Source organism: Hemiscyllium ocellatum, chromosome 7 (genome assembly GCF_020745735.1).
Source record: "Hemiscyllium ocellatum isolate sHemOce1 chromosome 7, sHemOce1.pat.X.cur, whole genome shotgun sequence".
NCBI classification, from domain to species: Eukaryota; Metazoa; Chordata; class Chondrichthyes; order Orectolobiformes; family Hemiscylliidae; genus Hemiscyllium; species Hemiscyllium ocellatum.
In genome coordinates this window covers 96,665,863-96,692,062 of record NC_083407.1, presented here as the reverse complement: position 1 = coordinate 96,692,062, position 26,200 = coordinate 96,665,863, and the positions used below count along the sequence as shown (strand labels likewise).

Genomic DNA, 26,200 nt, shown 5'->3' with positions numbered 1-26,200 from the left:
TGCAAAGGAATTAAGTTCCAATTATGCCAAATCATTAGGGATGGGCAATGAACGCTGTCTTTCCCAGCAACACCCACATATCATGAATGACTATTATAAAAATCATTTCCGCTGAAGCATTTCTGACAATTATTGGTTGTGTTAATGAGCTTGCAAGTCATGCTGTTATTCTCAGAACTGAATGCCGTATTTAACATGTTTAGCCTGGATGTTTTAGACAGTAAAGTTGTTTTAACCATTCTTTATTGTAAATCCAATACGTCTTTGCTAAAATGACCTCACTATGATGGAGTACATTTAAATTTGCAAACTGCTTTAAAGAAATAACTATCAAATGGGTTTAAAACATAGAACATAGAAAAGTACAGCATAGAACAGGCCCTCCTGCCCACGATGTTGTGCCGAGGATTATTCCTAAACTAAAATAAAATAACCTAACGTACGCACCCCTCAATTCACTGCTGTCCATTTGCATGTCAAGCAGTCGCTTACATGTCCCTAATGACTCTGCTTCCACCACCACTACTGGCAACACATTCCATGCATTCACAACTCTGAAGTCTCCTCAATACCTTCCTCCTAACACCTTAAAACTATGACCACACATGCCAGCCAATCCTGCCCTGAGGAAAAGTCTCTGGCTATTGATTGTATCTATGCCTCTCATTACCTTGTACCTCTTGATCAGGTCACCTCTCTTCTCTCTAGACTCCGAACTTTGTCAACCTTTCTTCGTAAGACAAGCCCTCCAGTCCAGGCAGCATCCTGGTAAACCTTCTTTTCACCCTCTCCAAAGCTTCTGTATATTTCCGATTATAGGGCCACCTGAACTGGACACAATATTCCAGGTGTGGTCTCACCAGGGACTTGTAGCACTGCAGGAAAACCTCGGGGCTCTTAAATTTGATCCCCTGTTAATGAAATCCAAAACACGATATGCTTTCTTAACAATCCTATCCACTTGGGTGGCAGCTTTGAGGGATCTATGGATTTACAGTCATAGAGTCATAGCGACGTACAGCACGGAAGCAGACCCTTTGGTCCAAACTGTCTATGCTGACCAGATATCCCAACCCAATCTAGTCCCACTTGCCGGCACCTTATCCCTCCAAACCCTTCCTGGTCATTATACCCATCAAAATGCCTTTTAAATGTTGCAATTGTACTAGCCTCCACCACTTCATCTGGCGGCTCATTCCATATACGTATCACCCTCTGCATGAAAAAGCTGCCCCTTAGGTCTCTTTTATATCTTTCCCCTCTAACCCTAAACCTATGCCCTCTAGTTCTGGACTCCCCCACTCCAGGGAAAAGACTTTGTCTATTTATCCTATCCATACCCCTCATGATTTTGTAAACCGCAATAAGGTCACCTCTCAGCCTCCAATGCTCCAGGGAAAGCAGACCCAGCCTGTTCGGCCTCTCCCCATAGCTCAAACTTCCAACCCTGGCAACATCCTTGTAAATCTTTTCTGAACCCTTTCAAGTTTCACAACATCTTTCCAATAGGAAGGAGACCAGAATCACACGCAATATTCCAACAGTGGCCGAACCAATGTCCTTTACAGCCGCAACATGACCTCCCAACTCCTGTACTCAATACTTTGATCAGTAAAGGAAAGCAAACTAAGTGCCGCCTTCACTATTCTATCTACCTGCGACTCCACTTTCAAGGAGCTATGAACCTGCACTCCAAGGTCTGTTTGTTCAGCAATACTCTCTCGGACCTCACCGAGGTCCTGTATAGGTCCTGCTAAGATTTGCTTTCCCAAAATGCAGCACCTTGCATTTATTGGATTTAAACTCCATCTGCCACTTCTCAGCCCATTGGCCCATCTGATCAAGATCCTGTTGTAATCTAAGGTAACCTTCTTCGCTGTCCACTACACCTCCAATTTTGGTGTCATCTGCAAACTTACTAACTATGCCTCTTATGTTCACATCCAAATCATTTATAACAATGGTGAAAAGAAGTGGACCCAGCACCGATCATTGTATCACTCCACTGATCACAGGCCTCCACCACCATCCACTGTCTTCTACCTTTGAGCCAGTTCTGTATCCAAATGGCTAGTTCTCCCTGTACTCCGTGAGATCTAACCTTGCTCGCCAGTCCCCCATGGGGAACCTTGCTGAACCCATTACTGAAGTTCATATAGATCACATCTACCACTCTGCCCTCATCAATCCTCTGTGTTACTTCTTCAAAAAAACTCAATCAAGTTTGTGAGACATGATTTCCCACGCACAAAGTCGTGTTGACTATCCCTAATCAGTCCTTGTCTTTACAAATGCATGTGTACATCCTGTCCCTTGGGATTCCTTCCAACAACTTGCCCACCACTGACTTCAGGCTCACTGGTCTATGGTTCCCTGACTTGTCCTTACCACCTTTCTTAAACAGTGGCATCACGTTAACCAATCTCCAGTCTTCCAGCACCTCACCTATGACTATTGATACAAATATTTCAGTAAATGGCCCAGCAATCACTTCCCTAGCCTCCCACAGAGTTCTAGGGTACACCCGATCAGGTCCTGGAGATCTATCCATCTTTATGCATTTCAAGACGTCCAGCACTTCCTCCTCTGTAATATGGACATTTTTCAAGATGTTACCATCTATTTCTCCACATTCCATATCTTCCATGTCCTTTTCCACAGTAAATACTGATGCAAATTACTCGTTTAGCATCTCCGCCCCCCCCCCTTTTTTTTTTGCATCTCCACACAAAGGCCATTTTGCTGATCTTCTGAGGGACCCTATTCTCTCCCTAGTTACCCTTTTGTCCTTAATATATTTGGAAAAACCCTTTGGATTCTCCTTAATTCCAATTGCCAAAGCTATCTCATGTCCCCATTTTGCCCTCCTGATTTCCTTAAGTATACTCTTTCTTTATACTCTTCTAAGGATGAACTCGATCTATCCTGTCTATACCTGACATATGCTTCCTTCTTTTTCTTAACCAAACGCTCAATTTCTTTAGTCATCCCGCATTCCCTATACCTACCAGCCTTCCCTTTCACCCTGACAGGAACATACTTTCTCTGGATTCTCGTTATCTCATTTCTGAAGGCTTCTCGTTTTCCAGCTGTCCCTTTACCTGCGAACATCTGCCCCCCCAATCAGCTTTTGAAAGTTCTTGCCTAATACTGTCAAAATTAGCCTTTCTCCAATTTAGAACTTCAACTTTTAATCTTGTCTATCCTTTTCCACCACTATTTTAAAACTAATAGAATTATGGTCTCTGGCCCCAAAGTGCTCTCCCGCTGACACCTCAGTCACCTGCCCTGCCTTATTTCCCAAGAGTAGGTCAAGGTTTACACCTTCTCTCGTAGGTGTATCCACATACTGAATCAGAAAATGTTCTTGTGCACACTTAAATTCCTCTCCATCTAAACTTTTAACACTATGGCAGTCCCAGTCTGTTTGTAAAGTTATAATTCCCTACCGTAACCACCCTATTGTTCTTGCAGATAACTGAGATCTCCTTACAAATTTGTTTCTCAATTTCCCTCTGACTATTAGAGTGTCTATAATACAATCCCAATAAGGTGATCACCCCTTTCTCATTTCTCAGTTCCACCCAAATAAGCTCCCTGGATGTTTTGCCGGGAATATCCTCTCTCAGTAGAATTGTAATGCTATCCCTTATCAAAACACCACACCTCCCTCCTCTCTTGCCTCCCTTTCTGTACTTCCTGTAGCATTTGTATCCTGGAATGTTAAGCTGCTGTCCTGTCCATCCCTGAGCCATGTTTCTGTAATTGCTATGATGTCCCAGTCCCATGTTCCTAACCATGCCTTCAGTTCATCTGCCTTCCCTCTTAGGCCTCTTGAAATAAATGCAGTTTAATTTATCAGTCCTACCTTGTTCTCTGCTTTGTCCCTGCCTGCCCTGACTGCTTGACTCGCTTCTGTTCTCAAATGGATCCCTTTCTCAGTATCTCCCTGGGTGCCTGCCCCCAACCTTACTAGTTTTAATCCTCCCATTCAGCTGTCGCAAATCTCCCTGCCAGTATATTAGTCCCTTTCCAATTTAGTTGCAATCCGTCCTTGTTGTACAGGTCACTTCTACCCCAAAAGAGATTCCAATGATCCTCAAATGTGAATCCTTCTCTCATACACCAGCTCCTCAGCCATGCATTCATCTGCTCTATTCTCCTATTCCTGCTCTCACTCGCTCGTAGCATCGGGACTAATTCAGAAATTATTACTCTCTACCACCTCCTTTTCAAATTCCTGCCTAACTCTCTGTAATCTCCCTTCAGAATCTCAACCTTTTCCATTCCTATGTCGTTGGTTCCGATGTGTACATTGACCTTCTGCTGGCCCCTCTTCCCCCTTGAGAACATACTGCACCCTCTCTGAGTCATCCTTGAATCCAGCACCAAGGAAGCAACACATTATTCTGATGTTTTGCTGCTGACCACAGAAATGTCTGTCTCTAGCTCGGACTAGAGAGTCCCCTAACACAATTGGTCTCTTGGAACCCGACGTACCCCTCGTTGCGTTAGAGCCAGTCTCAGTACCAGAAACTTGGCTGTTCATACTACGTTTCCCTGAGAATCTGTCATCCCCTACCTTTTCCAAAACCACATACTTATTTGAAATGGGAATAGCCACAGAAGACTTCTGCACTAACTGCCTACCTCTCTTACCTTTCCTGGAGTTAAATCATCTATGTGATTGTATTTGCTATTTTCCCCCTTCTTATAACTGCCATCCATTACATCCCCTTGCTCTTGTAAATTCCTCATTACCTCTAACTGTCTCTCCAACCGATCCATTCGATCTGATAGGATTCGGAACCAACGGCATTTATTGCAGATATGATCCTTGGCAACCCGTAAACGCTCCCTAAATTCACACATCCGATGAGAAGAGCATATCACTCTACTAAAGGCCAGCTTTGCTCCTTCACAATCTGCAGACCCAGAAAATTGAACAGTCTTATTCCTCTACAAAGCACTGCTCCAGGTTAAATTAATAGTTATGGCTTATATTTTAAGTTTAATCAAGAGACAAATCTCAATAGAAAATATAATAAAGAATGAACCCAGTCTACCCCCTATTGCAGACTTACTGTAAGACCATACTTAAATATTCACTTCTGTTTCTGTGCTGTGACCTCTCCCAAACAGGTTTCTCCAAGATTAGTTGTGAATTTCACTGTTTGTTAATTTTCCCAGACGCACTTCTATGTCCAGCAATACATGAATACAAACAGCAAAGGCAGTAACTGTGCAGGTTCACTGCTCTGTCAATTTCTTTATCTCTCTCTCTCTGTCTGTCTCTCTCTCTCTCTCTCTCTCTCTCTCTCTCTGTCTCTCTCTCTCTTCTACACTGACCCCACCATGTGCTTCCTTTGTCTCTTTTTCTCCCTTTTAAAACTGCTGTTGTTTTGACTTTTTTTTCTCAAAGTTCCAAAACAATGCAACAGCATAGAGAACAGTAATTGCTGCTCTTGGAATTCGAGGAAATCACCTCCACCACCTAAAATACCTCAAAAAAGGAGCAGCAGTTACAGAAATTTTTCCAGTCTTCCATCTTGGATTACCCAGAATCCAGATCCCTGTGTTCCTCCACACTGCCAAGAATCCTGTCTTTAATCCTATATTCAGCATTCAAGTTCGACCTTCCAAAATGCTTCACTTCACATTTATCCAGGTTGAACTCCATCTGCCATTTCTCAGCCCAGTTCTGCATCCTGTCTATGTCGCTCTGCAGCTTACAGTAGCCCTCGATACTATTAATGGTACTTCCAACTTTTGAGTCATCAGCAAATTTACTAACCCACCCCGCAACATCCTCATCCAAGCCATCTATAAAAACTACAAAGAGCAGAGACCCAAGAACAGAGCCTTGTAGGACACCACTCACCACTGACCTCCAGGCAGGATACTTTCTATCTATAACCACTTTTTGCCTTCTATCAGTCAATCAATTCTGAATCCAGACAGCCAAATCTCCGTGTATCACATACCTCTTGACTTTATGAATGAGCCTACTGTAGGGACTTATTAAATGCCTTGCTGAAGTCCATTTCCATCACATCCACTGCTCGACCTTTGTTGACCTGTCTCATCACCTCCTCAAAGGACTCAATAAGATTTGTGAGGCATGACCTGCCTCTCACTAAGCTGTGCTGACTGCCTTTACTCACGCTATGCTTTTCCATATATCCCTCAGAATTCTTTCCAAAACCTTGCTGACCACAGACGTAAGACTGACTCGTCTGTAATTGCCTGGAATTTCCCTATTCTCTTTCTTGAAAAGAGGAACAACATTTTACCTTCCTCCAGTCCTCTGGTATGATTCCTTTGGAGAGTGAGGAAGCAAAACTCTTCACCAGCAGCTTAGTAACCTCCTTTCTCACTTCCGTGGGCACTTATCAATCTTAACGTATGCAAAAAATTTCGAGTACATCAGCTTCATCAATCTTGATCTGTTCAAGCCTGTTTTTCAGCTCCTCAAAGTTCTCATTCACAACAAGGTCCATTTCCTTAGTGAAAACCGAAGCAAAAAACTCATTTAAGGCTTCCCTTATCTGCTTAGATGCCACACACAAGTTCCCTATGCTATCCCTGACTGGCCGTACCTTCTCCCTGATTGTTCTCTTATTCCTCACTTATGAGTAAAAAGCCTTTGGGTTCTCCCTAATCCTTCCCGCCAAACTTTTTTCATGCCCCTTCCTGGCTCTTCTCAGTCCATTTCTGAGCTCCTTTCTAGCAAGCATATAATCCTGTAAAGCTGTGCTCGACCTTGTTGCCTCCACTTTACGTAAGCTGCCTTCTTCCTCTGTCAAGAAGCTCCTCTGTTCTCATTATCCAAGGCTTCTTAATCTTACTCCTTCTTGCCTGTCTCAAGGAAACAAATTTGTGCATCACTCACAACAACTGCTCCATAAACATTCTCCTCATGTTTGTTGTGCTCTTTCTGTGGAACAATTGCTCCCAATCTGTATTTTCTAACTCCTGTCTGATAGCGGCATAATTTCCTTTTACCCAATTAAATATCTTCCCGTGGTAACTGCTTGTTTCCCTCTCCATGATTATGGTAAACGTGAGGCAGTTATGGTCTCTGTCGCCAAAGTGTTCTAACACCTGTCCTGGCTCATTGCCAAGCACCAAATCCAAAATGGCCTCTCCCCTCCCTTCATTCCTGAAGAAGGGCTTATGCCCGAAACGTCGATTCTCCTGCTGCTTGGATGCTGCCTGACCTGCTGCGCTTCTCCAGCAACACATTTTCAGCTCTGATCTCCAGCATCTGCAGACCTCACTTTCTCCTCTCCCCTTGTTGGCCTGTCTACATACTGAGTAAGGAAACCCTCCTGAACACACCTCACAAAAACGGCTCTATCCAAACCATCTGCATTAAGGAGGTTCCAGTCAATATTGGGAGGGTTGAAGTCACCCATAGCAACAAACCTGCTACACCTATGTTTTTCCAAAATCTGCCTGCCTATTATTTCTTCGATCTCCCTACTGCTATTCAAGGGTCTGTAGAAAACCCTAATGAGTTGGCTGCACCTTTACTGTTCCTAACTTTCACTCATACTGACACAGTAGACACACCTTCCTCAACAACCTTTGTTTCTGTAGTTGTGATGCACTGTCTGGTTAACAATGCTACACCCTCTCCTTTTTTTCCACCTTCCCTGTTCTTTTTGAATGTTCTAAACCATAGAACATTTAGCAACCATTCCTGCCCCTGTGAAACCCACGTTTCCATTATGGCCACAACATCATATTCCCAAGTACTGATCCATTGTAAGTTCACGCTCTTATGTCTGACACTCCTTGTGTTAAAGCAGACACACTTTAACCGATCCCTTTATTTCATCACATGAAAAACCTTCCCAATAGATCCACTACATCTTGTCACTGCCGCATCAGCAACTATCCCCCTCTCAGATGTGTAGTTCTGGTTCCCACCCCCCTGCCATACTAGTTTAAACCCTCCTGAACTATATGAGCAAATCTCCCACCCAGGACATTTGAGCCCCACCAGTTCAGGTGCAACCTGTCCTTTATGTACAGGTCCTACCTTTCCCAGAAGGCATCCTAATGGTCTAAGTATCTGCACCACGTGTTAAGCTGCACTTGTTGACTGTTCCTCACTACACTATCTCGTGGCACTGGTAGCAAACCTGGGATCACTACTTTACTCATCCTGCTCTTCAGCTTCCAACCTAGCTCTCTGCATTCACTTTTCAGATCCTCAATCCCTTTCCCGACTGTATCATTGGTGCCAATGTGTACCCCAATTTCTAGCTGCTCATCCTCCCCCCTTCAGAATCCAGTAAACCTGATCGGCTACATCCCAGACCCAAGCATCGGTGAGCCAACGTACCTTCCGGGAGTCCCATTCCTGACCACAGATTTCCTGTCAATGCATCTAACTATTGAGTCCCCTACCACTAGTACTTTTCTATTCTTTCTCCCTCCCTTCTGAGACAATTAAAAACTTCCTGGCAGCCCTTGCTTCTCTCAGCCCTCTGTCTTTGCCGCTGTGTTCAAAATGGAGGCCCAATTCTCGAGTTAAGTCCCTTTCTAATTGGGAAAAGCTGACCTTCAGGTAGCCCTTGCTTCTTTTCGCCCTCTCTCTTCGATGCTCTGTTCAAAATGGAGTTTTATTGAGTATGAATCGTCTACCCAATTTGTTGAATATTTCAGAGAAAATTACATCCCAAATTAATTGCTAAGTCATGTGATGTAGTTCACCTCAATGTTCAGAGGTCTTTGTTGTACTGATTTGTGTGCTCCTTTAGCAGTTTTGGAAGTGGGTATCAAGAAAAATGCATGAATGTGAATAAGTATCTAGGCAAAGGGAAGAAAGTAAAACATTGTTGTCAGGTAAAAGGAAGGGTTGCATTAGGTGAAACATCATTGTGCAGGGTATTCTAAATCCCCTTTAATCTCAATTATGGATTGTTAGTTTCTCTCAATACTAAACAGGAACTGACAATAATCAGGATTGTTGCTAAGATTTTTTCAACTGGCATTAGAAACGGTTTGCTGGACCGATGAGTGATAATTGAAGTTCACTGGGAGCAGATAAACATTCATTATGGACAGTAAAATAAACCAAAGATCTGTGGAGATTCTGAAACAGAACTTGCTGTTGCAGCAGTGGCTTGGAGAAAAGAGGACAGAGTTAGTCTGGTGATGAGTCTTCAGAATAGAATTCAGCAACAATCCCTATTTTTGTTTCATTGTGGACATGGGAGAGTGCATTTGTAAAAGTTTAAAGAAGCTTAAAATGTGTTTAGCTGATTCATTGCTCCCCATAGTCGTCGTCATTTAGAATTCTCCACCCAAAGGTATGTCCAATTCATAGTGCCATAAATTCAAGCAAGGCCAACGAGGCAGGTCCTGAATCTAACACAGCCAGAACAGGGATTAAAGCCTGTTCTATTGGTACAAGTCTGATCCACACTACTCATTCAGTCAATTGTAACCCCCTCTACTACTTAAAAAGGACAACACTGAACAGATGTTTTGGAATATTACCCAGGTTCATTTCCAGATTACTATCTTGCCATGGACTTGTCTGCACTGTCACTGAGTCAAAAATCTTGAAACTGTCCTTCTAACAGCATTGTGGATGTTATACATTCCCATGCATTGCAGCAGTTCAAGGAGGCAGGTCACCATTGCCTTCTTAAATTTATTTGCTCACAGTAAACTTCAATTGCCACTCATCATTCCAGAAAATGATCTCTAATACCCTTTAAATGTATCTTGTTTGGTATTAAGTGAGAAATTCACTATGCATCATGAAGGCTGAAGGGGATTTAGAATACCCTGCTTGATGATTTTTCTGCTTAATGCAACTTTTTTTAACCTGGCGACAATGTTTACTTCAGTAAAATGCTGGCTTAGCTAGCAACACCCACATCCCATGAGCAATTTTTAAAGGTGCATAATGGAATATAGTAAATAATGAACCCAAATGATTATTTTAAATGTCACAAAAGAAAGACAAGCATTTCTGTTATGCTTTCCATGACTCCAAACCACTCAAAGCACTTTATAGCCATTTAAGTTCTATTTGAAGTGTAGTCACAGATGAAATGTAGAAAATCAGGCAGCTAATTTGCACTCAGTAAACCTGCGCAAGCAGCAATATGATAATTTTCGAATGATTGTTTTGTTGTTGTTGATTTGAGGGATAATTGTCAACCAGGGTAGTGGGGCCATGAAGTCTGCTCTTATTCAAAATGGTAAAAACAATGACTGCAGATGCTGGAAACCAGATTCTGGATCAGTGGTGCTGGAAGAGCACAGCAGTTCAGGCAGCATCCAATGAGCAGCGAAATCGACGTTTCGGGCAAAAGCCCTTCATCAGGAATAAAGGCAGTGAGCTGGAAGCGTGGAGAGATAAGCTAGAGGAAGGTGGGGGTGGAGAGAGAGTAGCATAGAGTACAATGGGTGAGTGGGGGAGGAGATGAAGGTGATAGGTCAGGGAGGAGAGGGTGGAGTGGATAGGTGGAAAAGAAGATAAGCAGGTCGGACAAGTCCGGACAAGTCATGGGGACAGTGCTGAACTGGAAGTTTGAAACTAGGATGAGGTGGGGGAAGGAGAAATGAGGAAGCTGTTGAAGTCCACATTGATGCCCTGGGGATGAAGTGTTCCGAGGCGGAAGATGAGGCGTTCTTCCTCCAGGCGTCTGGTGGTGAGGGAGTGGCGGTGAAGAAGGCCCAGGACCTCCATGTCCTCGGCAGAGTGGGAGGAGGAGTTGAAATGTTGGGCCACGGGGTGGTGTGGTTGATTGGTGCAGGTACCTCAGAGATGTTCCCTAAAGCGCTCTGCTAGGAGGCGCCCAGTCTCCCCAATGTAGAGGATACCGCATCGGGAGCAACGGATACAATAAATGATATTAGTGGATGTGCAGGTAAAACTTTGGATGTGGAAGACTCCTTTAGGGCCTTGGATAGAGGTGAGGGAGGAGGAATGGGTACAGGTTTTACAGTTCCTGCAGTGGCAGGGGAAAGTGCCAGGATGGGAGGGTGGGTTGTAGGGGGGCGTGAACCTGACCAGGTAGTCACGGAGGGAACGGTCTTTGCGGAAGGCGGAAAGGGGTGGGGAGGGAAATATATCCCTGGTGGTGGGGTCTTTTTGGAGATGGTGGAAATGTCGGCGGATGATTTGGTTTATGCGAAGGTTTGTAGGGTGGAAGGTGAGCACCAGGGGCGTTCTATCCTTGTTACAGTTGGAGAGGTGTGGTCTGAGGGCAGAGGTGCGGGATGTGGACGAGATGCGTACTGTGGGATCTTTTAAATACATGCAAATTGAGGCAGATATGGTGTCGCGATTTAACCTCTCATTCAAAAGATAGCATATGCAGAATGCAATGCTGACTTAGTACTGAAATGGAGCGCTAATTTTGAATTTTTGTGCTGAAGTCCTAGAGTTGGGTGAAAATCCAAAAAAGTCTGTTTTGGAACTAAAAATAACTGAGCCACAGCTAACATTGGAGTAAGCCTATAGCAGAAATCACAAAGCTTTTTTCACATGAAGTAACAATAAGTAGAACACGTTGCCAGGAAAGGTGGTTTAGGCCAGAAAAATGGATTGATGCAAGAAAATGCAAGATACTGTAATGGAAAGGTATTTAAATAGGTGTTGGTACCTTAGAAGCATGAGAGAAAATAGACTGAAGAACTTAGAATTAGCTTCATTGTCACATGTATTCACATGAGTACAGTGAAAAGTTTGCAAATCACCACTTACTGTGCCATCTTAGGTACAACGGTACCTGGGTACAGATTTTTCAGTAAAAATTCTTAGGAAAAACATTGTGTAATGACATTGTTTTTGTTTGAAATATTTTTTTAAATGTTCTTGGGAATGCTGCTTGTGAGTCTGATATTTATTGTTCATCCATGATTTTCCTTGATAAGTTGTTTGCATACAACTACGTTTGTGATAACCTTAGTGCTGCTTTTTATATCTGTAGCCTAAAGTTGCAGCTGAGGAAAAACCCAATAAGCAGCCTCCAGAGATGATGAAGAAAGACAACAAAATTGATGTCGACCAAGAGGTACATAATTTGTGCTTAACATGGGAGAAAATGTTTTGTGTGCCTAACAACTATTATTATAGATGAATATACGCTTTGAGTTAGCTCTACCTATAAGAAAATCTTATGGTATTTCCAAAAATATGCAGTTAGGGAGTTGAACCAGGCAAAAATGATTTACCGTTATTTTCAAAATGAAAATATGACTACAATATGCATATATTATTGTACACAGCAAAACAAAAGAAATAGATTTTTAATTGCTATTTTTATATGGACTTGCTCTACACATACTCTATCTGGCTGGCTGTTTTGGACTATAGGTGGCACCATTGTATTCCAAATTCCAATGGCAAAAGCATAGTAAAACCATGTGTTTGCTTTAACACCAGAGCAAACATAAATAGCTTGGAGGTTTCTGTTCAGTTTACTCAGCATCTGATTGAGATTTCTTGCAGATATGTTGTTAGTTCAAAATTAAAAGCTGGAGAATGCAGCTTTTAATGCCTATTGAGGATGTGTTCAGTTATAGGTGGAATGTCTGTTCCCAGAAATTGTTCTGATGTGTCTGAGGCCAATGATACTTATCTGGCTCTTGCTTCTTTGCTTAAAGAGAGTCTGCAGTTTCCCAGATATTTTTTCTGAATTGGGTGCAAGTTTTCTGCTTAATTGTATTGTAACAGTCAGGCAGTAATTAATTAGGGACAGGTGAATGTCATGTAAAATTGCATGTTGCTTGGACTGTTTGAACATAGAACAGTACAACACAGTACAGGCCCTTCGGTCCTCAATGTTGTGCCAACGTTTTATCTTACACTAAGATCAAACTAACCTACATACTCTTCATTTTTACTATCATCCATGTGCCTATCCAAGAGTTGCTTAACTGTTCCTAATGTATCTGACTCTACTCCCACTGTTGGCAGTGCATTCCACATACCCACCACGCTGTCTGAAGAGCCTACCTCTGACATCTGCCCTAAACCTTCCTCCAATCACCTTAAAATTATGCCCCCTTGTGATAGTCATTTCCAACCAGAGAAAAAGTCTCTAGCTATCCACTCTATGCCTCTCATCATCTTGTACACCTCTGTCAAGTCACCACTCATCCTTCTTCGCTCCAGTGAGAAAAGCCCTAGCTCCCTCAATGTTTCTTCATAAGACATGCCCTCCAGTCCAGGCAGCATCCTGATAAATCTCCTCTGTGCCCTCTCTAAAGCTTTCACATCCTTCATGTAATGAGGGGACCAGAACTGAACACAATATACCAAATGTGATCTAACCCAGGGCTTTGTAGAGCTGCAGCATAACTTTGTGCCTCTTAAACTCAGTTCCACTGCTAATAAAAGCCAACACACCATATGCCTTCTTAACAACCCTATCAACTTGAGTGGCAACTTTGAGGGACCTATGGACGTGGACCCCAAGATGCCTCTGTTCCTTCACACTGCCAAGAATCCTGCCTTAAACTCTGTACTCTGCATTCAAATCTGACCTTCCAAAATGAATCCCTTCACACTTTTCAGGTAGAACTCCATCTGCCACTTCACAGCCCAGCTCTGCATCCTGTCAATGTTCAATTGCATACTACAACAGCCCTCCACACAATTCAAACCCCACCAACCTTTGTGTCAACGGCAAATTTACTGACCCACTCTTCCACTTGCTCATCCAAATCATTTATAAAAATTACAAAGAGTAAAGGTCCCAGAATAGATCCCTGCATAACACCACTGGTCACTGAGCTACCACCATCTGTGTCTTCTATGGGCCAGCCCATTCTCTATCAAATTCTGTATCCAAACAGGCAAATTTCCCTGAATTCCATGCTTCCTTACTTTCTGAATGAGCCTACCTTAGGGAACCTTATCAAACACCTTGCTAAAATCATTGTATGCCATATCCACTGCTTTACCTTCATCAATGTGTTTTGTCACATGCTCAAAGAATTCAGTAAAGCTTGTGAGGCATGACCTGCCCCTCTCAAAGTCATACTGACTATCTCTAATCAAACTATGCTTTTCCAAGTAATCATAAATCCTGTCTCAGAATCCTCTCCAGTAATTTGCCCACTATTGACATAAGATTGACTGGTCTGTAATTCCCAGAGTTATCCCTATTCCCTTTCTTGAACAAGAGAAAAACGTTTGCCACCTTCCAATCATCTGCTACTACTCCAGCAGACAGAGAGGATGCAAAGATCATCGTCCAAAGGTGCAGCAAACATCTTCCTTGCTTCCTATAGTAACTTTGGGCATATCCTGTCTAGCTCAGGGAACTCACCTATCCTTATGTTTTTCAAAATTCCCAACACATCCTCCTTCTTGACATCAACCTGTGAGGTCCCTCTCAGTAGTGACTATTGAAGCAAAGTCCTCATTAAGGACCTCCCCTATCTCCTCTGACTCCAGGCACAAGTTCCCTCTACTATCCCTGATTGGCCCTACCTTCACTCTGGCCATCCGCTGGTTTCGGTCTTTTGATATTTTCTCTTTATCCTTGTGTGTGCTAATATATATGTTTTGTATGATGTATCATTGCTTCAGAACATTTCAATTGAAGATAATGTTTTTTTTGCCTCTAGCCACCAGGATAGAAAAGATCCTAGATAGAAGTCCAAGTAGAAGCATGAGGGAGGATAGTCACCATTGGAAAGACAGCCTATCAACATCAGTATAACAACATTTGTTAGAAAGATCAGACAGATTGTTCTGTTGGCTTTTGTGATCAAGATGATCCTTGAATGACGCTGAATAATAGATCCTGCCCAAATGGCAGTAGTGGCACTGCAGTCGGCCTCAGTTTATCTGAGGTTAGCAGGGGTTCAAGCTCACTAACAACATTTTTTTGGAAATGTACTTGCTTGATCATTCGTCGAGTACAGGATTAGACTTGAACAAGATTGGCAATTTCCTCAATCAGCATTGGGGCCATGTCTTATGAATTTTTTTTTCCCCAGAAGGTTTATTTCGGGGACAGCTTTTCCCTGCCCTGATTGTTCACAGAGTCACCGAATCCCTATAGCATGGAAGCAGACTATTTCAGCTGATTGAGTCCTCACCAACCTTCCAAAGACCCAGACCCACCTTCTATCATATCCCTGTAATTCTGCATTTCTCATGGCTAGTTCATTTAGCCTGCACACTATGGTCAATCCATCTCACCTGCATATCTTTGGACTCTGGGAGACTCATTCCTGAAGAAGGGCTTATGCCCGAAATGTCGATTCTCCTGCTCCTCGGATGCTGCCTGGCCTACTGTGTTTTTCCAGCACCACATTTTTCAACTCTGGTCTCCAGCATCTGCAGTCCTCACTTTCTCCGAGAAAACTGGAGTACCCAGATGAAACCCATGTAGACATTGGAGAAAATGTGCAAAGTCTGCACAGACGGTTGCCCAAGGGTGGAATTGAACCCAGGGCCCTAGCACTGTGAAGCAGCAGTGCTAGCCACTGTGCCACTCTTGTTCATGATTTCAGTGCTCTGGCTACAAGGGGACTTCTTGGCATACTTGTAACGGAAGAGATTCTTTGAACATGTGCTATGCTGAATGGGATTTGTGGTCAGGTTACATTGGTTGCAGGTGCAAGCAGATTGGCACTCTGCAAAAAGATTTAGGGCAAAGACTCTGTTGGACAACTCCCCTTGCTCTCACTCTGGGATTGCAGTGGGAAAGAAGTTTGGAAAGCACTGGCCTTTATACATTAACGATTTATATGAAGGAATTGAGGGCATTCTAGCTATGTTTGCAGACAATACAAAGATAGGTGGAAGTACAGGTAGAATTGAGGAGGCGGGGAAGGTACAGAAGGATTTGAACAGCTTAGGAGAGTAGACAAAGAAGTGGCAGATGGAGTACATCGTGGGGAATTGTGAGGTCATGCACTTTGTTAGGAAGAATAGAAGCATGGACTATTTTCTAAATGGGGAGAAAACTCAAAAGTCTGAAGTGAAAGAGACTTGGGAGTTCTAGTCCCAGGATTTTCTCAGGGTAAACTTGCAGGTTGAGTCAGTAGTTAGGAAGGCAAATGCAATAATAGCATTTATTTTAACAGGACTTAAATATAAAAGCAGGGATGTACTTCTGAGGGTCTATAAGGTTTTGGTCAGACCACATTTGGAGTATTGTGTGCAGTTTTGGGGCCCACATCTCAGGAAGGATGTTCTAGCCCTGGAGCTTGTTTAGAGGAGGTTCATGAGGATGGTCCCAGATGAAGATTTGAGAATTCTGGGTTTATACTCAATGGAGTTTAGAAGGATGAGGGGGCAATCTAATTGAAACATACAGAATATTGAGTGGCTTGGACAGAGTAGATGTTAGGAAGATGGGAAGATGTTTCCATTGGTAGGAGAGATTAGGACTCGAGGGGACACCCTTAGAGTAAAGGGAAGACCATTTAGAGTGGAGATAAGGAGAAATGTCTTGAGTCAGAGAGTGATGCATCTACGAAATTCATTGCCAAAGAATGCTGTTGAGACAACAAAACTGCAGATGCTGGAACCCAAGGTAGACGAGCAGGAGGCTGGCAGAACACAGCAAGCCGGATGGCATTAGGAGATGGAGAGGTCAACTTTTCGGGTGTAACCCTTCTTTAGAATGTTATGGAGGCCAGGTCACTCAGTATATTTAAGACTGAGATAAATAGGTCCTTGATCAAGGGTTATGGGGAAGAAGCAGGAGAATGGGGTTGAGAAACATATCAGCCATGATTGAATGATGGAGCAGACTTGATGAACTGAATGGCCTATTCTCTGCTCCTACGTCTTATGACCTCACTTGTTTCTTTGTCAAGTGTCACAAATTAAATCACAGGTTAATTTTGGAAAACAAAAATTGAAGATAGTTTACATGTTGGGAATTATGCAATCAGGAATACTTTCGTGAACAAATTGAGATCATTTTGAACTTCCTTTGAAAATATGAGCGGAATGGATCAATCTTAGTGGAACAAACTTGATACTCTCATTATGTTTATCATATTTATTTGCAGCTTCCCCAGGATCAAGGATGATTTGATTCCACTCTGAATTAATGAATTCTGATAATTCTGATGTTTGATTGACAGACCCTGACAGATGGGGCAAAAGTATCTGAAGGGTTGAGTAGATGAATTGTTTGGAAATGTGTAGACTCTATCCAATGCCCTGACTTGGCATCTATGTTCCTGATGAAGTCTCCTAGTGAATTTTAGTTGTTCAGGATTCCAATGATGGAATTGGTTGCGATTTTCTTTGACCTCTTCAAAGAAGCATTGAGAACTTCTGTAAAGCATTTCTGTTGTTCTGGCATCTCCTGCCACAACCGAATTCCATATGGAATAGTTTTTCTGGAATCAGTTGTCAGGCATATAAGCAACCTAACCTAGTTTTGAGTGATTAGTACCACCTTGCTGGCCATGTTGGTTTTGGAGAGAATGCTATTGTTTTCTTACCACCGGATTTGGAGGATCTTACAAAGGCACTGTCAGTGGCACTTCTCCAATGCTTTGAGGTGCTTGCTTTTGGTTCTTAACATCTCCAAAGACTAAATGCGAATGGGCTGACCACTGCTTGGTAGAAATGATCTAAATCTAAGATTTGAGATCATCATCTAGAAATATTCTGCTCCATAGTTGGCTGGACACTGAAATAATACTTATGATGTGATCTTTCCTGTTAAAGGCCTGGCACCTTTTTTGGTGAAGTATGTTTGAAGTGTCACTGTTGTGTTGAGATAGGGGAAGATGAGGATTTCTACACAGAACTTGGTGTGAGTGAATGTACTGGCTATGCCAGCATACTAAGGTGAACACTGCTTTTCTTTAAATAGGACGATGGAATATTTTACATTAACTCAAGAGGGCAAGCAAGATTTTGGTTTGAAGTCTCATATGAAAGACAAGATCTCTGACACTCCATAGGCTTTACATTGGAGTATAAGGTTAAATTATGTGCTTAACTCGCAGCCTATTCAAACAGATTTGGGAGTGCTGCCCATTTAAACACTACTGATGTCTTGAAGGAGGTGAGTAAACCTTCAGAAGTTCAATGGTTGGACAGAGTGCGCTAATAGTCATAATGTAAAGGAATTCATTTGGCATCATACCCAAGTCTGTGTTGTTGACTGATGAGCAGTAAAGGAATTTGTAAGATTGGGTCAGTAACAGTAGTGCTGCATCATCACTGACACTCTTATATGTCAGGGTTCCCTGTTTGGACCAGATTAACAGCCCCAATTAGGGAACTGATATTCTGAGGTCCAGCTGGCTGATTTCCTTACAATCATGACAGAAACAGTTGGTATTAAACCCATAAACATCAAAGGATATGTGTACTATTCAAACCGATGTGAATATATTTCTGTAAGCAGAACACATCTTGAGTTATTAAAGGTAGCAAGATTTACAAATATAGTGGTGTCAACCACCATGGTTTTCCAGAGCTTTCTCGCTTACACGAGGGCTGGGGTCATGGAGAAAAGACTTTTCTGAAATAGGCATGAGTTTTAGAGCCATAGAGATATCCAGCACTGAAAAAGACCCTTCGGTCCGACTTATCTGTGGCGACCAGATATCCTAAATAAATCTAGTCCATTTTTCCAGCATTTGGCCCCTTTTAAATGTTGTAATTATATCAGCCTCCACCATTTCCTCTGGTAGTTACGATCATATACGCATCACCCTCTGCAAGAAAAAGTTGTCCATTAGGTCCTTTAAAATCTTTTCCCCTCTAACCTTAAACCTATGTCCTCTAGCTTTGGACTGTCTCACCCCAGGGAAAAGACATTATCCATGTCCCTCATCATTTTATAAACCTCTATAAGGTCATCTCTAAGCCTCTGATGCTCCGGGGAAACAGCTCCAGCCCATTCAGCCTCTCCCTATTGGTCAAGCTCTCCATTCCTGGCAACACTATTGTAAATCTTTTCTGAACTCTTTTAAGTTTCGCAACATTCTCCCTATAGCAGGGAGATCAAAATTGAACACGGTATTTCAATAGTAGCGTATCCAATGTCCTGTACAGCTGCAACATGACCTCCCCATTCCTATACTCAATGCAGTGACTAACAAAGGCAAGCATTCGGTGTGGCATGGTGGCTCAGTGGTTAGTACTGCTGCTGAACAGCGCCAGCGATCCGGGTTCAATTCCCACCTTGGGTGAATATCTGTGTGGAGTTTGCATGTTCTCCCCATGTCTGCGTGGGTTTCCTCCGGGTGCTCCAATTTTCTCCCACAATCCAATCATGTGCAGGTTAGGTGTAATTTGCCTCCAGTGTTAGGTGCATCAGTCAGGGGTATATATGAGGAATGGGTTTGGATGGGTTACTCTTCGGATGGTTGGTGTGGACTTGTTGGCCTGAAGGGCCTGTTTCCATACTCTAGGAAATCTAATCTAATTAAAAAAAAACAACTGTCGTCTTCTCTATCCCATCTACCTGCAACTCCACTTTCAAGGAACTATGAACCTGCACTCCAAGGTTTGTTTGTTCAGCAACATTCCCTAGGACCTTTATCATTAAGTGTAATAGTCCTGCTAAGATTTGCCTTTCCAAAATGCAGCACCTCACATTTATCTAAACTAAACTCTGTTTGCCATTCCTCGGCCCATTGCCCATTTGATCAAGATTCCATAGTACTCTGAGGCTTGTAGATTGTCACTGCTTCCCCATCCCACCCCCATGGGAGATGTGAGAGTAAGGCCTGTTAATTGTACCTTGGTTGGAGCTCCATCTTGGCCATTACCTCCTTAGGTCTCATGACTCCAAAACTTTAGATGGTGACTTCACTTAAGGTGCTGACCCCATCTTTGGGAAATCCTGCACTAAGTCTTCCAGATGATTGTGTGGCTGCAGAGAGGGTAACAGAGTGGGCAGGTTAGTGAGGGTTGTATTATGTGGGATGGTACAGGCTTGATAGGTCAGCTGGCCTTTTCATGTTCTTTTACATATTGTTGCTAAAAGCTATAGTATTGGAGTATTCACAACTCGTACCTACACAATGAGAAACATTGAGATTAGGTGCTGAAGATTGTTGCCATTAGGGATTTGTGATTTGTAGAAGTGCTTTAATGAATTGTCAAATTATGATTGGATCATTATTTGTGAAATCAGATTGATTTTGACTTTTGGGTTTTGATTATCTGCAGCATTTAATGGTGGACTAAAGTTTAATTTACTTCCTTGAAATTTTCTTCATTGTATACTTTAAACGATTTGCAAGGTTTTCTTTCTGGAAATATATTTATTTTAATACTTGTAGTGCTGCAGCTTGTAAAATAAGTAGTTTTGCAAATTTTCTGAATGCTCGCTATTTAATTATTTTTATTTAATTACTGCAAGCAGGTTAAAGTAGTTGAGATTCCTGGACCAAAGGTATTGCACTGTTTACATAATTCCTTCAGATGTTTATTAGAATATTTATTTGATAAGCAAGACTGCCATTTTTCAAAAAGGTTTCAATTAATTTTGGTAAACTTAGCTCAAATTATCCAAAGCCTGTGGCTTATATGGTGGTGCGCTCATTACTTAGTCTTCAGCATGGCTTTGCATGTTGGGCAATATTTGATAGGAGTCTTTAACCTGTCAACAAGAGGTGTGACTAAAATAGGTAGAGAAGTTTGATTATTGGCTTTTTCTCTGGATATGAACTCATTAGATACAGAATGAGTAGGCATCAAATGGTGATATACGTGGAGGAAGCTTGAATTGTGCAGTTCCAAGTTTTATACAATGACTTATGTTGACATAAATCACTTCACGTCCATCTGAAATATTACATTATAATTTTAAACTATTGGTGATATACAATGTATTTCTCAAACTTTTCCTTGGGGAAAATATTGGCCCAATCGTATAAACAATGGAAGATAAATTTAGCTAACATACCCACTCCTCTGTCAGAAAAAACGTGGGGATTATGATATGTGATTTACTCACTCCGTTCATTGTGTTGTGGGCGGCACAATGAAACTATGCTATCTGCTGTGTTTAATGATTGTATCTGACTCCTGTGACATTCACGTTGTTCATTGGCTGCATATGTCACGAGAGGGGCTCAATATCTTGAATGGCCAGTGCTGCTTACATCCTGTACTACTTATAATGGACAACATGGTGGCTGCAAGGTGTGGTGGGAGTCATTTGAAAACTCAGTCTATGGTCTGTTACTTTGAACTCGAGCTGAATGTGAGAGTGTAAGTTTATAAACACTGCAGTGGACCTCTAATTAGCATGTGGAAATAAAAGGATGAAGTAATGACTGAGCTAGGAATGTAGGTTCAACAACATGAATGCCATAAAGGAAGAAGTTTAACAATTTTGTGGCAGGTTTCAAAGTGACTGAGTTCATCTTCAAATGGCATAGTTCATCACCAACTCCATCCACTGCTGAATTCACTACAACCCCATCACCCATCTTGGCATCGATCTTTAGAAATCCATTCAATCCATTAATCATATACTTTGCCTCATGCTGTTACAAATCTCATAACCACAACTCTCATCTCACACATATTAGATACATTGAACTATAATAGTCCCACTACATGTATCTTGTAAGATAGTCACTGATGTATTTATTTTCTTTGCTGGAGAAGTTGGCATGTAACCAAAGGCAGTAATAAAGAACTAGAGGAAGAGAGGCAAGGCTGCAAGCTTTAAAGTTTATGGGCAAGACAGTCCTGACTGTCATGAGGAGTAACATTGTGAAGACAGTGACCAAAGCTACTGGAGGTGTCCTTGATTAGGGTACCTACATATCTAATCCTCTTCACTCACTGTCCTTTTGCTTGCTTCCTTTCACTTTAATCTTGTCATTCTTCACATAATGTATGTAAAAATTCAAAAATCCCTGACAGTGAAGGAAGAGGAAGAAGTAGCAGTTATGACACCATCGATTTATTCTTCAAATATCAGTTATTTTGATAGCTAGGTTTGAAGACAAATCTACATACAGGAAGACACCAGGCAAGATTGTGCAGAACAGATAGTGCAGGTTCCAGCTTGTTGGAGTTTAAATTTACACCTACATTTGGTGCAGAGGGAAATCTTCTGGAAGAACCTGTGCTGAGTGACAGAGAGCACAGAGGAGCTTGGAATCTTTCCTTTCTAGCAAGGAACAGTGTTCACCTGCATTAACACAACTGCAGAACCACAATGTACATCAGATCATGAATCAATGTTGCAGCTTCCTTTGCAACACCAACCACTTCCATCATTAATCTGAGTGAAATAGTGGAAGCTCAGACTGCTGTCATGGATCTGGTTATCACTGTTGAAAGGGGTTTGCAGACCATCATAACAGTCTTTCCATATGTTTAGCTAATGGATCAGAGGATTGTGGACATACCTCCCCAAGAGAGTGATTATGTTTTTTATTATTCGCCCATTGGACGAGGTTGTCTCTGGCTGGCCAACATTTATATCTTACCCATTGTTGCCCTTGAGAAAGTGGTGGCAATCTGCCTTGAACCACTGGAAGCTATGTGTTCTAGGTAGGCCCACAATGCCTTTGGAGAGGGAGTTCCAGGATTTAACCCAGTGACAATGAAGGAACAGCGATATATTACCAAGTCAGGATAAAGAGTGACTTAGAGGGAACTTTCAGGTGGTGGTGTTTCCATGTATCTACTGCCTGTCTTTCTAGATGGGATTGGAAGATTCTGTTGAAAGATCTTTGGTGAATTCTTGCAGTGCACCCTGTAGATGGTACACACTGCTGTTACTGAGTGTTAGTGGCAGAGGGAATGAATATTTCTGGATGTGGTGCCAATCAAGTAGACCACTTTATTTTGGATGGTGTAAGGCTTCTTCAGTATTGTTGGAACTGCACCCATCCAGACAGGTGAGGAGTATTGTGTCACACTCCTGACTTGGTCTTATAGATTGTGGATAGCTTTGGGTAGTCAGGTGGTGAGTTACTTGGTGCAACACTCCCGGCCTCTGACCTTCTTTTGGAGCAACTGCATTTATATGATGAGTCCAGTTGAGTTTCTGGTCAATGATAACCTCTAGGGTGTTGATAGTGGGGAAATGGTAATGCCATTGGAAGTCAAGGGTTATATTGTCTTTTATTGGAGATGATCACTGCCTGGCATTTATATGGTATGAATGTTACTTACCAGTTTTCATCCCAGGCCTGGATAATGTGCAGATTTTTTTGCATTTGAACATGGACTGCTTCTGTATCTGAGGAGTTACGAATGGGGCTGAACATTGTGCAGCCCTGCAGAAGGGTTACACCTGAAACATTGATTTTCCCCCATCTCCTGATGCTGCCTGGCCTGCTGTGTTTTTTCAGCTTCCTGCTTGTCTACCTTGGATTCCAGTATCTGCAGTTTCTTTGTCTCTAACCAAAATTGTGCAATTATTGGCAAACATTCTCACTTTTGACCTTATGATGGAGGGCAGATAATTGATGAAGCAGCTGAAGATGGTTGGGCATAGAACACTACCCTGAGGAACTCTCGCAGAGATGTCCTGAAGCTGAGATGACTCATCTCCCACAATCACAACAATCCTTCTGTGTGCCGGTATGTCAATTTAGAGTTCAATGTGGCATCAATGTCAAGGGCTGGCACTTTCACCTTAATCTGGAATTCAACTCTTCTGTCTGTGTTTGCACCAAAGATGCAATGAAGTCAGGAGCTGAGTTGACCTGGCCGAACCCTGACTAGGTGTTGGTGAGCAGGTGCTCCTTGATAATATTGTTGGTGACACCTGCCATCAGTTTACTGCTGACCAAGAATATGATGCGAGAGCAGTAATTGTTTGTGTTGGATTTGTCCTGCTTTTTGTGTACAGGATGTTTGGGAAATTTTCCACACTGTCGAGAATGAACTTGCTGTTCAAGAAAGACAGTCTTCCCATTGAATTGTGAAGACGCAGCAGAGGCATTGCTGATGGAACTTCTCCTGAGCTCTTATTTGTTGCTGATGTAAGGTCTAAGTTGTGGTGCAATACAGACATTTGTTGAGCTGCAGAGATCTTTATTATCGAGCAGTTTGTGTTATAGTTTGTACGGTCCTGAGCTGATGGATTTCGTCATAAATTATTAATTTTTTTGAGAGTGGTGGCTGTCAAGGTTTGGGCAGTGTTCAACACATTTCTGAGTGTTTCCTTTGGCATTCTTGATGGTGGAATATTGGCTGACCAGATGTGATTTGACTAGTGACTTTTGTTTTAGCAACATTCAAAGACTGTCTGCTGTTCTTGTGTGGAGAATTAAAGAAATTGAGAATGGCTTGAAATGACAGTTCAGTCATCTGCAGTTATAATTACCTATATCTGGAGTGCTGAGTGGGGTTTGGCATGATGATAATTTAAAATTAGAGCTTAATAGTGAGGGTATACCAGAGAGTAATCGATCTTTTATGAGGGGCACAGCCACTGTCAGCTGAATTGAAAATAATATTGGGGCTATCAGATAGCTTTACTTCACTCTGGATTTTGAGGGCCATCTGTTCCTGGTTTCCCACTGAAGGAAAATCAGGCATTCATTCACTTGTGGAACACATTGCAGTGAAATTACCATGAAGTAATTGCAGGTTTATGATGGAAGTTTATTAGAGATCTCAATCTTTGGAGCACAATCCACAGTGCCTCACGATTTACTGAATCAAATGCTTTGGTAATGTCGATGAATGCAGTGAAGAGTTTCTGGTGTTGTTCTTAGATTTGTCTGGCAACAATGTCACATCAAAGTTTCATCTGAAGGACGAAGGTCAGTCATTTGGTCACATATGGACTGTATAATAGACTGCCACAGAATAAAGGGATAATGACAACTGGCAGAATAACATGAATTCACTTACTGTGGTTGCACACTGAGGGAGTTAAATCATTTTTTGGTTCATAAAAAGGCCAGAGTTTACACAAACAACACAGGGATATATGATATAGGAACAAGAGGAGGCTGCAAGGCTTCCTGATCCTTCTTCACCATTCAGTAAGATCATGTCTGATCTGATTACTCCTCATTCTTCCCTACCCCCATAACCTCTCACCTTCTTGCTGATAAGAATATCCCTATCTCCACCTTAAAAAAGATTTTGAGCACTGTGCTTTCCTCAGACATCCAACCCTTTAAGAAACAAATGAGCTGTTTTCAAGATGATGTGTCTTCGGACAATGATAGGCCGAATATTGAAGAAACCTGGATTCTGTCTTTTACATTTATCTCTGGCACAAGGGAGAGACATGAAGCTGGCTGTCTTTATTTAGGCTCTCCAAGATGTCCCTTATATATCAATGTATTATAAGGTGATCCTCCTAAGTCCAGAAGCAGACTGAAAAGAGAGTTAAAGACTATGGTCACCTTGACACCCACAAGAAATAATCTAGCAACTAACCAGTAAGTAGTTTATAATCTCTTTAAATAGTTGAGAGAGTGCATTCAGTCTATTGGGTTGAGCCATTTACTAGAGTGCATTGTCTGAACTGTGGCACGTGAAAATATTAAAATGATTCGAATTGCTGCTTTGTAAACTGTCTGTATGCAGCCAGCATTGATAACACCCAACTGACTCCTATGTTAGTTACTTGTTAACAGTTCCCTTACTTTTAGATTCTTCCCCATTCTTCTCAAGTAAGAAAAAAATACATGACCTCGCGGTCCTTTCACATTTTTCCTCCATTTCCAAAAACTACTACTTCTCCAAAGTGCTTGAATGTGTTGTCACCTCCTTTGATCTTGAAACTCCATGTTTAAATCCTTCCAATAGATTTTCATCACTGCATAGAAACAGTTCTCATCAAAGTTATACATACATCCTATGTGAGAAAGGTAAACTAACTGTCTTTGTCCTTGACCTGCGTTTGATACATTTGATCACCTCATCCCCTACGAACCATCTTTACTATTGTCCAGCTGGGGATGGGACTCTGTTCCATTGTTATCTTTCTAATTATAGCCAGAGAATTATTTGGAATGACTTTTCTTCCTGCTGTTCCACTCTTTTGCATCTGGATAAATCCTTGGCCCCTCCTATTTCTTATTGACATATTGTCCCTTAGCAATATTATACAAAACGTAGTATGAGTATCCATATGTATGCTGATGATTCCAGCTTTGGTCACCATGCCCTCTTTATCAAACCCTCCTGTGCTTCATGGTGTTTCTCTGATCTCAGTACTAGATGGGCAGAAATTTTCTCCCCATTAAATGTTAGGAAATCCAAAACCAATGTCTTCAATCTTCA

The 26,200-nt window shown here is 42.0% G+C and overlaps 1 protein-coding gene across 2 annotated transcripts in view; it reads left to right on the top strand.

Moving 5' to 3' along the window:
• traf3ip1 (TNF receptor-associated factor 3 interacting protein 1) overlaps window positions 1-26,200 on the top strand; it is a 179,013-nt gene that overhangs the window by 47,156 nt on the left and 105,657 nt on the right. For both annotated transcript variants that reach the window (XM_060827533.1, XM_060827534.1), the window contains one exon: window positions 11,964-12,047. In XM_060827533.1, the coding sequence (XP_060683516.1) occupies window positions 11,964-12,047 (84 nt within the window). The remainder of the gene's footprint in view (window positions 1-11,963; window positions 12,048-26,200) is intronic.